The 14,606-nt window shown below is 32.3% G+C and overlaps 1 protein-coding gene across 1 annotated transcript; it reads right to left on the bottom strand.

Moving 5' to 3' along the window:
* On the bottom strand, positions 1 to 1,328 carry LOC11438445 (EPIDERMAL PATTERNING FACTOR-like protein 9). Its single transcript, XM_003622726.4, has 3 exons — positions 1,079 to 1,328; positions 502 to 563; positions 1 to 397 (listed from the first exon to the last, which is right to left on the bottom strand). Exons 1-3 carry the CDS (start codon positions 1,149 to 1,151, stop codon positions 209 to 211), a joined length of 324 nt encoding a protein of 107 aa, XP_003622774.1. The 5' UTR covers positions 1,152 to 1,328; the 3' UTR covers positions 1 to 208.
* Positions 1,329 to 14,606: the final 13,278 nt, after the last annotated feature.

Here is a 14,606-nt window from a genome sequence, read left to right as displayed (position 1 = left end):
TGAAAATGAAACTTAACAAATAGGCTTCTCATTATTATAATTGAATGACAACATAGCAAATGCAAAATTTTGAACATTTCACCATAAGCACTAACAACTAATTAGAAGAAGGGTTGTAGATAAACTCAACTCTACCAAAACACAAAATTAACATTATGCTATATAATCTATTTTAATGACTATAATCATAATCATAATATATTATATATCATGATCTATGACAAACACATCTGTAGTGATAAGGGCTGTTGATGGGGTCATTTCCCTCCACAGGAACTTGCTCAGCTCTGCATCTATATTTGCACCCCCTACATTCATTGTAAGTACATGTTGGTGCTGTGGATCCAATCATCAATCTTCTAGAATTTCTTTGTTTCCATGCTTCATTGATGCTACCCTGAAAATAATAGATACAAAAATATTTGATGCATTAATTTAAGTGTATAGAGGAAACTTACCAAGCAATTAATTCAAATTGATATTTCATGTGTTTGATTTCACCTTCAAACTTAGTTCTCTTTGAGGTTGTGAGGATTGAGATATCCACCCTTTTGTTTCAATTCCTGCAAAGAATGTTACAAATTTAGGATATATTTAAAATGCATATGCATCAAGAAATTGAGACTAAATTAGTTTTCTCTACAAAGTGTTTTTTGACAACCTTGCTAGTTTTGAGAAGTGCTTTTGTTGAGAAATTAGTGCATGCTCAAATTGGTGGTGGGTTTAGCATAATTACATAACTTTTTTTTTCTTCTTCAAATATTACATTTTAAAACTTTAACAAGGACCTGAGAATGTGTTCCTTCTCAAGATCTCAGGTTCGATTCTCTTCGATATTAATTTAAGTGGGTTAATTTAACTTTTTCAAAAAAAAAACACTTTAAGAATACTCATAATAGATACTCCAAACTATATATAATTGAAAGAAGCATCCAATATAATAATAAGAAGAATCCAAGAGAAGTAAAAAAAGAAAGGGTTTAATATAAGGACTAAGAAGAAGGTGAGAATTCATTGGAACTTTATAAGAAAAGAAGAATTATGGTATATAAAGTAGGACAATATGACATGACTAGACCTTGTATAACTTTAGCTGCAAGAATTAAGGTCAAGAGTAACATGAGTACTTTTGGGAGTTTGGTGTTACCCATTCTCCTCTTTTTTGTGTTATGCTAACTTTGAAGAGAAGAGAATATATTTAAGATACAAAAATGTGTATTTGGAAAGATAAAGATAGGGAAAGATAATGTGGTGTTGTGGTGAATTAGTGACCATAAGAGATAGACTGGCAAAGTCTGCACTAAGACAGAGGAACATGATCAAAAAAAGGTACTGAATGCTGACTATAGTGGCTAACTCATAGGAAATTCTAGGTCCAATTAGAATTACTAGATTGCCCATAGTGAAGACAATGATGATAGTGATTGATTTGGTATTTGGTTTGGGTAAAAATGGTGTTTCAATAGTAAAGAATCATTTGGAATGGACATAAGAATGTGAAGACATGTCCTCCACCAAAAAGAGCATCCAGGGCTTCCATATTTTGAATATGGCTTCACATTCCAACAAAGATTTTCAATAAATATAAAAAAATATTGAAGATTTTAATCCAGAGCAATGATACGTAAACACTCTTAATGTGCACACTCCTTTGTACCACTCTGAAAAATTTCAGCTAACCAAATATATGGTTTGTGTGGCTAAATTTTTTTAGTTGCGTGACCACTATTTTTCAAGAATTTATTAGGTTAACTAAGTGGAAAAATAGTGGTCACATGCATTTTAGTTGCGTGAGCACATTTTCAGCTTCTAAATAGTAGTGACGCAACTGAAAATATGTGGTCACAGAGACCATATATTTGATTAATTGAAATTTTCGAGAGTGGTACAAAGGGGTATACACGTTAAGGGTGTCTACCAATCTTTATTCTTTAATTTATACTTTAAATTTGTTGAATCTCAAGGCAACCAGAGTCGGACAAAAAAACTGATAAAAATATTCAAATATTATCTATTGAAGAAATTCTCACATCAACGATGAGTTTTAAACTCAGGTGTTTGTGGAATATGAGTTGAATAATTATCAACTCGATCAAATTTGATTGGCCCATTTAAATTCTTTTATAAAAGATGAAAAAATATAAATTATTGTTGATAAGTGATACTAATTACTATCTCTGTCCTTAATTATAGAACTCTTTTAGAAAAATAACGGGAATTAAGAAAATTGAAATTAGTATAAATTTGTTTGTAATTACTACTATTGTTTTTACAATTTTATCATTTAAGAGATTTAGTGTATGTTTTCAACACAATATTTAATGCTAATTGAAGAAAAAGATATAAAATAAATAGAAATATGTTGGTAAAAAATTAATTAATGTATTTGAAAATATCAAAAGTATCTTATAAAAAGAAACAAAAAATTTCTCAAAAAGATATTATATTCAAGGACGAAGGTAATTTCATTTTACAATTGTCACAAATGAATTTGAACCATAAAATTAAAATGTTCAACTATCGCCACTTGACTCATAGATAATGTGGTTAGCAGGGAGTGAGTTAAATACTCATAAGCATATTTTGAACTTTAAAAATGTACTCCAATTGACCAACATCCATTAATTAAGCTTGAAAATGGTGATACTCGAATTTGGCGTCATCATCTTATTTCTGTAATACATGCATTTGAATACATTATTAAGTTTTTATTAGACTAAAATATGATTTTAATCCCTCTAAATATGCCTCGTTTTGATTTTAGTCCTTGTAAAAGAAAATTGTTTTTGATCCCTGCAAAAAATTTTGTTTTTGAAAATAGTCCTTGGAGGGACTATTTTTAAAAACAAAAAATTTTGCAGGGACCTTCTTTAAAAACAAAATATTTTGCAGGGACCAAAAACTACAAAATTGGTTCAATTATAATGTGCCACGTATGCAAATCATCACAAAAGTGGGGTCAGAGACTATTTTTAAAAACAAAAAAATTTGCAGGGATCAAAAACAATTTTTTTTTTTACAGAGAATAAAACCAAAACGAGGCATATTTGTAGAGACTAAAACCATATTTTAGCTTTTTTATTATAAGGTTTTTGAATTGCAATGGCAATTTGTATTTCAGTTGATCGTGGTTGCTGATATACTGTATAAAACTAAATGATTGATACAATTTTTTTTAGGGAAAATGATTGATACAGTTGTACTTGTAATTATGATCACAGTATAGTTACATGCATATATTTCAAAAACCTTGAAAAATGAGATCAATGGATGGCCTGGAAATTAAAATAATCTTTTTAGTAAAAGAGACACCTTATGATAAATATATCTCAAAAACCTTGAAAAATGTGATCAATGGATGGCCTGAAAATTAAAATGATTTTTTTAGTAAAAGAGACAACTTATGATAAATACATTATGGAGATCCAAACCAAAAGCTTCCAAAGTCCAAAATATACTCTCATTCTCACCACCTATTGCAACACCTTAGACCAGAACTTCTCTTTATACGTAACTTCTTCTATCTCCCTACATTCCTCTTGCTCATCATACTTTAGCAATAAGAAGTATATTCAAGGACGGATTTAGGAATACATTTTAAGTGTGGCTAAATAAGTAGTTACCGAAATAATTATCGATTTTTAATATTTTATATTTTAGCAACTGAATTTTTAGTCATTATTTCTGTCGCGAAATGAATTAGAGACCGATTTTTACATTAACGACCAAATTTTCAGTCACTATTTATGTTGTGAAAGTTATTAGCAACCGATTTTCATGTCTCAACGACTGAAAATTTGGCCGCTAAAGATTTTTTTTAAAAAAAAAATTCATGTGTAGTTATAGCCACACATGGCCACGATGTAGATCTGCCCATGAGTATGCTTCATGTCAGAGCATAGATGTACTTGTAGTGAGTACAATAATAAAATCTAGGGTTTAGCCTGTTTATGAGATTAGATGTCTTGAGAATAATTTCAAGGGTGGTATTTATAGGCAATTGTGGGCTTGTTTTAGCCCCTTTTACTAAGCTCTAGATGCTTATAGAAGCTAGTTGATGTGGCGCCTCTGGAAAGGTGCTCCTAGGCCTCAGGAGCCCTTCTTGGGGGGGGGGGGGGGGGGGGGGGGGGGGCGGCGGCGCCTGAGCTTTTCTAGAGGGCATTCGAGCTCTTAGAAATATATTGACAGACCACAACCTCCAAGTACGAGTCTTGGGAAAAGGAGAAGTGATGAATCTGTAAGGTCGATCGTGTAAGATACTTTATAGTGTTCTAGAAGTTTCTAGAAGCCTTTTGAGATGACACCCTTATGAGGACGCACCTAAGACCGTTTTGGTCCTTATAGAGGCTGTTTGAGCCCTTGATTATACATTAATTGATCACAGCCCCTCAAGAACAAGTCTTGGGACAAGGCGAAGTGGTTAGTTATAACATTGCTCTTTCGATATTGCAGTATGGCCAATAACTGCATTTTACATGTCCTTTGGCGAGTTCATTGGTGTATGGCATGGGCGAGCCCTTTACCCTGCAACTTTATTTTGTTCTTTTTTAGGTGTAGCTTAAGTTGAATTCCATGTAGATGTACTCATATTTTTCCTTTTGAAGTATTTTTTTTTTTTTTGTGTCAAATTTAATTTTAGCGTTGATTTTGACGTATTTGGCTATGTTAGAATCCTTGCGAGAGGCCGCGCCAGAGCCTCTTGAAAAGGTTAACGTTTTGGGCGACTTGATTTTATCCGAGTCTTTTATAAGGGTGTTGTTTAGGCCTTTTTTTGCTCGCATGATTGTAGAACTCGCCACGTCATAGCCTTGTACAAGGTTGACGTTTTAGGCTCACTTGTTTGTAGAATTCGCCACGTCAGAGCTTTGTACAAGGTTGACGTTTTAGGCTCTTTGATTGTACAATTTGCCAGGTCAGAGCCTTGTACAAGTTGACGTTTTAGGCCCATTGATTGTAGAGTTTTCCCGGTCGGAGCTTTATACAAGGTTGACGTTTTAAGCCCGTTGATTGTAGAGTTTTCCCAGTTAGAGCCTTATACAAGGTTGACGTTTAGGGCTCGTCGATTGTAGAGTTCACCCGGTCAGAGCCTTATACAAGGTTGACATTTAGGGCTCGTCGATTATAGAGTTCGCCCGATTAGAGCCTTATACAAGGTTGACATTTAGGGCTCACCATTGAATTCCTTGTAGATATGGTAGTAGCAATATCTTATCAAAGTAAAAGTAGAAAAGACAGAGAATTTTAGAAAGTAGGGTGCCTCCTTAAAAACCTGCAAACAAATTTCAAAGGTCGAGAAAGGTTAGAATAGCTCTGTGTTTCATATTCAAGCTCTTAATGGCGGGACCGTTGCTTTTACATTTGATTTTGGCGTGATGTTTGGTGAGTTCTTCCTTCTGTTCAATCTCGCCCTTGGCGGGCTTGTTTGCCTCCCAAACTTTATTTATCTTAAATATAACATTACTTCTGAACTTCCAAAATAAAGGAGTCTGAATCATACTCAATTATATTTAATGAGAACTAATTACTCGTTTTCTTCTCTTATTAACTCGCCCATATTTTCTACTCCCCTTCTTATTCTTTTCATTCTCTTACTAACCTACTTACTTGATTATCTCGTGCTTTTAATCCTTGTCTTTCTTCTATTAGATTGGAACTAAGTCTTCCTACTACTTTTCTTAAATCGAAATTTGCTACTTCCTTATTAGATTTAAACTAAATCACCCACTTTGTTCTTTTTATTTTATACTCATTATTTTTGTCCTACTAACTTGAATTCTAACTTGCTTGGTATTTTATTTTCTATGTCTTTACTCCTCCTATGAAGTTGGAACTAAATCTTATGCTCAATTTTATTCTTCTACATGGGTCTGGTGCTATTAATCCATTATTTATGATTTTACTAAACACTTAGTTCAGTTCGCAAAGTAAATGGTACATGAAAGGGGTTCCCAAGAAGGAGAGGTGGGTCACGTGGACCTTTTAAATACCAAGACTTTCCTCGCCAGAATCCCTCATATGTGACCTTTTAACAATACAACACTTAACTTCTGCCACGGGTACCTAAAGTAGTCTTTCTTTTATGATTATTAACTTGGTCCTACCTCTTGTGTTTTACTCGTCTTTCTTTCTTTATTACATTGTAAATAAATCACACAGCGAGAATTAATAGCAAGTGAAACAAATTATGTGAAAGCTAATTGTCCATAAGACTAATTATCCACAAATTATGTATTTGCACCAAAAAAAACACAATTGCAAAATAAACAAAATCGATAAGAGCCTTCAAAATTAAAGTTGTAAAAATATTGTATCGAAATATTTTAAGCAAAACTTTTGTTGTAAATCAAATATTGTTTCAAAATATGTCGAGCAAAAAAATTTCTTCAAATCATAAAGTATATTTTTTCAAAATATATTGGCCAAGAAATTTTCTTCAAATCAAATAGTGGAAATATATTTTCTCAAAATATATTAATCAAGAAGCGAATAAAAAAGTGGAAATATATTTTCACTAAATATATTAATCAAGAAGCAAATCAAAAAGTGGATATATATTTTCTCAAAATATATTAATCAAGAAGCGAATCAAAAGGTGGAAATATATTTCCTCGAAATATATTAATAAAGAAGTGAATCAAAAAGTGGAAATATATTGAGATAAAAAAAATTCTTCAAATCTAAATGTGTAGATATATTGTCTCGAAATATATTAAGCAAAAAAAAAATTAAATTAAAAATTGTAAATATAGTGTCAAAATATATTGAGCAAAAATTTTCTTCAAATAAGTGTATATATACTATCTTGAAATATATTAAGCAAAAATTTTCTTCAAATTAAAAGTGTAAATATATTGAGCAAAAAAATCTCTTCAAATCAAAAAGTGTAGATATATTGTCTCGAAATATGTTGAGCAAATTTTTTGCTCAATTTTATTTTGAAACAGCAAAAAGTAATTTGCCCAACGTTTAAACATATAGATTAAGCTCAATATAATTAAAAGATGATAGTTCCTGGCAGGGTCCTATTGCTATCAATGAAAAGAAAACAATGCCCTAAAGTAATGAAAGCACATGACACCGAAATACAAAACAACAAATGAAGTTGAGGAGTTACACTCTCTTTCAGCAAATTTGCATTCATTATCTCACATTAACACGAGCATGCAATGACAAAAATCCAGACTACTTTGGTTGAAAGAAGGAGATGCTAACACTAAGTTCTTTCAAAGCATTATGTCCTCTAGGCGACGTGCAAACTCAATAGTTTCTTTAACAACTAACGGTGATATTATTGAGGGCGTGGAAGGTATCCGGGGATTGGTGTTCAACCACTTTTCATCTCATTTACAATTTGTGGCTGCTGAAAGACGTAGCATTGAGAATCTCAATTTTAATATGCTTAGTCAATTGAGGAAGTCAAGCAAGCTGTGTGGGATTGTGATAGTTATAAGAGTCCTGGACCAGACGGTGTTAATTTGGGTTTTATCAAAGATTTTTGGCCGGAACTTCAAGAAGATTGTATGCGCTTTATCTCAGAATTTCACAGGAATGGAAAGTTATCAAAAGGTATCAACAATACTTTTATCGCTTTAATTCCTGAAATTGAGTGCCCGCAGCGCCTAAATGATTTCAGACCTATTTCAAAGGTCCTCACCAATAGATTGCGAAGGGTTATGCCGAGTGTTATTTCATCAACACAATCAGCTTTTATTCATGGTAGGCAAATTCTTGATGGAATTTTGATTGCTAATGAGTTGGTAGAGGATGGTAAGCGTCTGAAAAAGGACTTGCTTCTCTTCAAGGTCGACTTTGAGAAGGCTTTTGATTCTATTGATTGGATCTATCTTGAAGCAGTTATGAGAAAAATGAATTTTCCCACCTTATGACGCAAGTGGATTATGGAATGCATTAGTACAGCTTCTGCTTCGGTTCTAGTTAATGGTTGCCCAACAGATGAATTCAAATTTGAATGGGGGTTGAGGCAAGGAGACCCGCTTTCACCTTTTCTATTCTTAATAGCAGCTGAAGGTTTGAATGTTATGATGAATTATTTAGTAGAGGCTGGCCTTTTCTCTGGTTATAAGGTAGGCGGTAATAACCTTCTTTCCATCACTCATTTGCAATTTGCTGATGACACCTTGTTAATTGGGGATCGTAGCTGGGCAAATATTAGAGCTCTGAAAGCTTTACTCCTTCTTTTTGAAGAGACTTCAGGTCTTAAAGTGAACTTCCACAAAAATATGTTAGTTGGTGTTAACATTCATGATTCTTGGTTGGCAGAGGCAACTTATGTTCTTAATTGTAAATCGGGCAAACTTCCTTTTCTCTATTTGGGTTGCCTATCGGTGGTGATCCTCGTAAACTAAAATTTTGGCAACCTATGATTGACCGTGTAACACTCCTATTTCTATTAAAGCAATTAAAAATGCGAATAATACATTTATTCAAGAAATAGATGTTACGTCATCATTCAAAATTCAAACTCAACAAGCATGCATATAAATCTCAATAGTCGCAGCGGAATATAAACCAGAGTACTCAAAATATACATGTCATGAATCAATTATTACATCAACATAGATGAATCTCAAAATCCCAACATACGGGTAAATCTCCAATCATAACAAAATCCAAAACAAAAGATAATCTAGACAGACACAACGAAGCCTAGATCAGAGCCGACTAACTCTAAACACCGATATCGGAGAAAGCTCCCGATATCCACCAAGCACAAGAACTCACCAAGCAACTAATCCTGCACAACGTCTACTCATCCATACAGACAGGTAGGCAGTCCATCACAGATCCACTAGGGGTAAGTATTACATCATCATAATCCAAATAACAGTTAACATGAATAATTCAATATAAACATCATGCACTTGATCAATAATATTCACATATCAATACTTACACCAAACCCCAATATCTCACATCAATAATCATCAATCACATGTGTCATGAACAAATATCAATTCACAATTATTCATACACAATCGTCAATCACATATATCGTGAACAAATATCAATCATATTTCATGAACAATCATTAATCACATTTATCATGAACAATCACCAATTATATTCCATGAACATTCATTAATCACATTTCATAAACAATCACCAACCACATATATCAATAAGACTCATGTCATGATATGCACCAAGGGTCTCTGCAAGACCGTCAAGGGTCTCTGCAAGACCGAAATCCACAAACTAGATCTCTGCAAGGCCGAAGCCCAAAAACTAAATCACAAATGATCTCTGCAAGACCGAAGTCCACAAACTAGATCTCAAAAGATCTCTGCAAGGCCGGAGCCCAATAATGAATAAAACATCATAATAAAGCTCAACACGACTATGATGCATGTTGTAACGCCCTCTTTAATTATTTGATTATTTTAATGAGTTTAGAATATACTTATATGATTTGTGTGATTTATATGATTTATTTTGATTAGTGATATTTTGTTATGATATATGTTGGTATTTATTAGTATAATATATATGCTATTTGATTTAGAAATATATATATATATATATATATATATATGTTATTTGATTTAGAAATATAAATGTTATTTGTTATAGAAATATATATGATTCGTTGCAGAAATAAATGTGATTTGTTATAGAAATAAATGTTATTTGTATATATAATTTGTTGTAGAAATATATGTTATTTAGTGTGGAAATATATATATGTTATAGAGATATATTTGTTATTTGTTATTTGTTATAGAAATATTTTATATATATATATATATATATATATATATATATATTAAAATAAAATATTAAGATTTGGATATAAGAGAAAAATAAGTAGGTTAAAGAATTTTATAAATAGGAAAGACCTAGTTTAGAAAAACATAACGTACGACTGTTTTTGGAGAAAAGGGAGAAAAAGCCAAGAGAAGAGGGAGAAGACCTAGAGGCTGCGATTTTCATTCTTTAAGGTAAGGGTGAGACTAGCATACAATTCTATTAATTCTGTAATTCAATTGGTTGTAATTAACAAGTTGTAGGATTGGATTAGAGAAGTTGGAAAACTAGGGTTAATGAGAGAGAATTGATGATTAAACGGTGAAAACTTGTTAAAAAGATGTAGAAACTGTCCTTAGACCTTAGATAATGATTAAGATGAATTCTGGAATTGAGATTAGGCTTAAAACCATGAGAGTTGATGATTTTTAGGTGTCATACCCCAAATTTTGACCACTTTTCTCTATTCTTACCCATTTTATTCGTATTTTTAAAGTCGGGAATTTTCGTCGTTTCAGACGAAATTTTGGCAAAGAGGTTACTTTGAAGTACCTCATTTTTTATTTCGAGTCGGACCCTCTTTTCTCTTTTTTTTCTTTCCATCTTTTATTAATTTTAATTTTAAGATTAGTTACTTTTTTTATATTTAACAATTTTTATTTTCCATCTTTTAATTTTATTTTTCTTTACATGATTTAGTTTAATTTGTTTTATTTTATTTCGTATTAGATTTATTTTATTTCTTTTTAATTAATTAGTGTCAAAAAAAAAAAGAACAAAGTGTCAATAGGTCCAAAATAAAATGTACAAGGTCTAAAAAAAATTTCAAGTCAAGTGTCAACTTTAACATTCCTTTTTCAAAATTCACCATAATTGTCCATCATTTCCATTAAACCATTTTTCCTTTTTTCATCAACCTCCTCACCTATAAATAGAGCCCTCATTCCACACAATTTCAGACACCAAAAAGTTCTCTTGAGTTGTCAAAGAACTTTTCTCTCTTCTCCCTATTTAGCTTGTGTTAACGAGCTATTCTTTTCTTCTCCCTTTTTTTTCTGTCCCTTCGGAAAAGTCCCTTCGGAATTTTGTCCCTTCGGTAGTCCATTTCTTTTATTTTCTTGCATTTTTATTTCTTTTTAGCATTTTTACATTTTATTTTATTTCTATTTAGCATTTTAATTATTGTTATTTATTCTCCAGCAATTAGAATGTATTTAGGTCCAATGTAAATATAAATGAGAAAAGTGTGTGGGTGTGTGTGTCCTTTTATTTCCTTACCGCCTTAGATATATCCAAAAAATGCAAAAAATTAGATTAGGGATTTTGTGGTGATCCAACATCACTACAAAAATCCACGCGCTTTTATTTTTATTGCTCCGTCAGTTTAATTTTCATTTATTATTCAAAAAGAACAAAAACATGCAAAACTCCAAAAATATTTTCTTAATAAACCTTGGTTTGTAACCCAAGTGTTTTCCTTTTTATTTTCTTAATCAAATGCTTAATTGAATTAATATTCATAATAGACTTGATTTCTTTGTAATTAAAATTCGACCAACCTCACCTTATTTTATCTCATGCCTTGAGGCCTCTTTCTCTTCTAAAAACCCATTTTCAAAAAATTTTAAAATCAACCTAACCCACCAAAAAGAAACTTTTTAGGTGAACTACATTGGTTTTGATCCCTTTTCTTTAAGGGTATGTAGGCATAGGATTTTTATCCTTCCAAATCAAATAAAAATAACCAAAAACATACTTCTTCTTCCTCCATTCTTTCACTTAGATTTTTAGGTAATAATTTTCAAATAAGCAAATCAATTTAGCACAAGATAAATTAGGTAAGAGGTTCCTACTGAATACCGTAGACGCTTAGGGTGCTAGCACCTTCCCTTCACGTAACCAACCCCCGAATCCAAAGTCTCGATGAGGGTTTTTACTCATTTTTTCCCTTCCCACGAATAAAAATCGAGAGTTCAAAGATTAACGATTCAAATCAATTAATGGTTTGATATCCGAAAATCACGAGCACATTAGGCAAAACAGCACTTCTGCCCGTAGCGACATTCATCACTCGCCTCCCGAGCTATGATCCTCGCCACGGCGAGTGATGAACTTCATCGCTCGCCACGCGAGCAACCTTTCCTCGCCTCGCGAGTTGCACGTTGCAGCTCGCCACAACGAGCAGTTGAACTCGCCTCGCGAGCCTGACCAGAGAGCATGCAAGATTTCGTAATTTTGACTTTTGAGTTGAACCTTAGATGCCCTTGAGTGCCTGAACATGTCTAATATTTATTAGGAAAGAATGTAGGATGAGATTGAACCTGGAAAGACTTAGAATGAAACTTTGGATAATCTGACTGAACTCGCCATGGCGAGCAGAGGCTCTCGCCTCGCGAGCACTTGTGTTACAGAATGCCATGTTTAGGTTAAATGCGATCCTTGTAGTACAAATTGTTATGAGTTGAACCTTGGGATAGTAATGAGGAATATGTATGATATTAATGACGATCTGTGAAGTTGTTATACGATGATTTGATGATATTTATAATGTTATATAATTGGATATATATATATATATATATATATATATTGCATGAATTATGTTTGATGAATGAGATGTTGATGACGTGCATTTGTAATTGTTGTATATGATGATTATTATTATCGAATGATGCGATTTTGTTGTTGTGATGAATATGATTTACTTTGATGATTATTGAGAGAATATTATATATTGTGGATGAAGATGATATGAAGTTGTAATGATTGTATTTGATGATTATTGTTGATGTTGGCTTGTTGTAAATTATTTGATGTTGTTGCCTTGCTGATGTGATGTATTAATATCATTAAGATGCTAATGTTGGTTTAAGTTATATGAGATGATGATTAAGATGTTTAGATGATAGAGTCCATGCATTAGCATACATTTGTTGGGGGCTCATGCCCTGGAGCTTTGTCCTCACCACGATGCCCTAAAAGTATATTAATACTATGATGTTGGGGGCTCATGCCCTGAATTGGTACCACATACATATAAGAGGTTTTGGTTGCATTGTTGTATTTGTCGAGTCAAAGTCATTGTTGATGAATTATCATCCATGAGTTGTTAAGTTGTTAATGAATTATCATCTATGAGTTGCTGAGTTGTATTCTACCCATGTGTTGTTAAAGAAGTACCTATGAAGATTACACGATGTTCATGACGTTGTTAAGTTGCTTATGATGATTGCTATGTTGTTTATGATATTGATTGTGATGTTGTTTGTGATGTTGTTATGTGATGTTGTTATATGATGTTGATTATGATGTTATTATGTTGTTGTTGTTATATTATTATAAAATGATGAATATGTTGTTGTTGCTATATTATTATAAGATGATGCTTATATTGTGATGTATATAATTATTATTATTAAGTGACGATTATATTGTGTTGTTTAAGTTATTAGTGATGATGATTACATGATGTTATCTAGGAGTTGTTAAATGTACTTGATGATGGTTATGTTAAGTTGTCTTCTATTCATGAGCTGCTAATGAGATGCTTGGTGGAGAAATGTTATTACGAATTAATGATGTTGTTATGTCGTATATGAATTAGGATTAAGATGTTGTTATGTTGAATATGAACTATGACTATGATGTGATGATCTATGTTGTTATGAATTGGTTAATATGTGTTATATGATGATGTTTATAATGCGATGAATATGAAGTAAATGATAATTAGAAGTTGGTTGAACTATTAAGAATTATTACATGAAGAATTATTATTACTAATAGATGAAGTTATTTCTGCTGTTAAATATAATTATTGAATTATATGCTTGATATTATTGTTTTGTGAAATCTCACCCCTTCTGCTTGGAAATGTTGCTCTTCGTATGAGTAACTTGCATGTGATCGAGTTTAAGTTGCTGTTAGATTGCTGTTGTGAGTAGATTAGCTCTCATGTGTATCTTTAGGTGCTCTGATACGTAACGGGATGAGAATTTTATTGTTGTCTTTCTATTCCTTACGTATTGTGTTAAGAAGATTTATGACTATGTTTTTAGATTGGATTATATGAGATATTTATTGAAGAGACCTTGTGCCAAAGACATTTTAGTTATTGAATAAATTCCGCTGTGAAGTATTAAAGATTTTGTTATTGAATATTAAAGGATAAATAGTTATTTATTCAGTTTATGATTTTAAGAAAAGAATGTGACATTCCGTTTATGTGAATACTCTGGTTATTTTTATGAAATTTTTATGTTGGGAAAATGGGGTGTTACAATTGGTATCAGAGCAGGTCAGTTCGTCCGGCCAAGTAGTTGAGTCGAGTTGTGTCAAGTAACAATTGTATTACTATCTTTATGTTGTTTGATTGATTGTTGTTGTGTTTCTGATTAATAGTTATGTTTATTATGTGATCAAGCTCCCGCAGATATCATTTCCTCTATTGAATCTATTTATAATTTTTTTTTTTTTTTTTGGGATGTGAGGAGGTTAGGAAAATTTCTTAATCTTGTTACTAATAAAATGGCAACGGTGGCTGAAATGTATTCGCTTGGGTGGGGGGAGGAGGGTAAAGTTTGGAAGTGGCGGCGTCGGTTGTTAGCTTGGGAGGAGGAAAAGGTGCGGGAGTGTTGTGATTTCTTAACTATTATTGTTTTGCAGTCTAATCATTCTGACAGGTGGATTTGGCATTTACATGTATCCAACAAATATAACGTCGCAAGTGCTTATAACCACTTGTTGTCATCAACAAATAACAACTTGGCAGCTGATCACATAATTGAAATTTTGAATAAGGAAGTGCCTTTAAAAGTTAGTCTTTTTGCTTGGCGTCTGTT

This window comes from Medicago truncatula, chromosome 7, assembly GCF_003473485.1.
Source record: "Medicago truncatula cultivar Jemalong A17 chromosome 7, MtrunA17r5.0-ANR, whole genome shotgun sequence".
Lineage (NCBI taxonomy): Eukaryota > Viridiplantae > Streptophyta > Magnoliopsida > Fabales > Fabaceae > Medicago > Medicago truncatula.
Note: the sequence above shows the minus strand (reverse complement) of the source record. Positions and strands in the feature narration are given on the sequence as shown.